The sequence below is a fragment of the Microcaecilia unicolor genome, chromosome 2, assembly GCF_901765095.1.
Source record: "Microcaecilia unicolor chromosome 2, aMicUni1.1, whole genome shotgun sequence".
NCBI classification, from domain to species: domain Eukaryota; kingdom Metazoa; phylum Chordata; class Amphibia; order Gymnophiona; family Siphonopidae; genus Microcaecilia; species Microcaecilia unicolor.
The window spans coordinates 35,641,278-35,643,131 of NC_044032.1; the positions used below are offsets into that span (position 1 = coordinate 35,641,278).

The 1,854-nt window shown below is 41.4% G+C and overlaps 1 protein-coding gene across 1 annotated transcript; it reads right to left on the reverse strand.

Annotated features, from left to right (window-relative positions):
* Positions 1-611: 611 nt before the first annotated feature.
* LOC115461836 (40S ribosomal protein S28-like) lies at positions 612-919 on the reverse strand. Its single transcript, XM_030191894.1, is given in 2 exon segments — positions 612-838; positions 840-919. Coding segments are annotated over 2 exon segments (210 nt in total). The 3' UTR covers positions 612-708.
* Between the last annotated feature and the right edge of the window lie 935 nt (positions 920-1,854).

The window sequence follows — 1,854 nt, forward strand, 5'->3', positions numbered from 1 at the left end:
GTTTTCCAAACTGTGGCCAAAGCCAGGTTTCAAGTACCTGGCAGAAACCCAAATCATGGCAACATTCCATACTATAAATCCCAGGGCAAGCAGTGGTTTCCCCATGTCTGTCTCCATAGCAGACTATGGACTTTTCCTCCAGGAATTTGTCCAAACGTTTTTTTAAACCCAGATATACTAACCGCTGTTACCACATCCACCAGCAAAGAATTCCAGAGCTTAACTATTTGTTGAGTGAAAAAATATTTCCTCCTATTTGTTTTAAATGTATTTCCATGTAATTTCTTTGAGTGTCCCCTAGTCTTTGTACTTTTGGAACGAGTAAAAAATTGTAAAAGTATTTATTGGGATTTATTAACCACCTTTATGAAGAGATTCAGCCAAAGTGGTATACAGTAGGTAGAAATAATAATATAAGATCACATTTTCCTAGATTTTTAAGCCTAATTTTGGAGACTCATATTCGTACTGAACATAAGTGCTAAACTCCTAACATTTTCCTTTCCCTAAATTTACTCCTGTTGCCACCCACATTTTAGGCTTTTAAGAGTTAAGTGGAATTTTAGGCATAAATTTGAGCACTCAGCCTTGGTAATTTTTTTTTTTTTTTTAAAGGATTTGTCAAATATGTTTATTTCACAACAGCACTGTTTGTGTAATGTAATTTACATGGGGGAAAATAGGATGTGAAAACTCCAGGTCTTGTCTTCAAGATCCAAACAAAAATCTGCATGAGCTGGCCTCACGCTCAGATTCCAGCAGTGTCAGGACATCCCCCTCACGCACGGGGCCCTTCACATTCCGGATGATTGATCGATTGCTGTCATCCATGAATTCCACACTGTCCCTGTGAACCGGTCCTGCCCAGCACCTTGGTGACTCGCGCCAGTTTAATCGGCTGCACGCGGCTCGCTTCCATGATGGTCAATTTAGCCTTCTGACTCTCATAGTTAAATCCCTAGAAAATTGACTCCACATTTTGGGAGCAATTCTATAACAGGCACCTCCAATTAGGCACTCAAAGGGTTTGTGTTAAGAGCCTATTCTATAAAGGAAAGGAGGAACCTACTTTTCTTTATAGAATACTACTGTAATCTGGTATATACAAGTTTAAGGTCAAGTCTATAACTGAGCATGTGCACTGGAAAGCGATACTTACATGCAGAAGTGCACTACAAGATTAGTGTGTGACTGAACAGGGGCAGAGACACGGATGCAGCATGGGCAGGAGATGCCGTGTCTTCCGTTAGGGGGGGGGGGGGGAATTCTACAAATGGCACCTAAAAAAAATCAGCACCAAAAAAATCACGCTTAGTGCTATTCTATAAGCCTCGCCTAAAGGCGTGGCTTTTTTGAATACATGTAGGGCCCATCCCAGTGACTAAAATTTAGGCATGACCATTTACACCAACTAAAACCTTATGTAAATGCCTAAGCCTAACTCAGACGTGGATTGGGAATATTCTATTTATTTATTTGTTGCATTTGTACCCCACACTTTCCCACCTATTTGCAGGCTCAATGTGGCTTACATAGTACCGTTAAAGGCATTTGCCCAGTCGGTGGATAACAAATACAAGGTTGTATAGTGATCGTATGAGGTATAAGTGGAGGGTCGGAATGGATGACGATTGCGTGATGTCCTGTTCGATCATAGTCATGCTGTGTTGGTAGGTGAAGAGGTTACGTGGGGTCGTTGGGGTAGGCCTTTTTGAAGAGGTTGGTTTTTAGTGATTTCCTGAAGTTCAAGTGGTCGTGGATTGTTTTCACAGCTTTTGGGAGCCCATTCCATAGTTGTGCCCTTATGAAGGAGAAGCCGGCTGCGTAAGTTGTTTTGTATTTCATTCCTTTGCA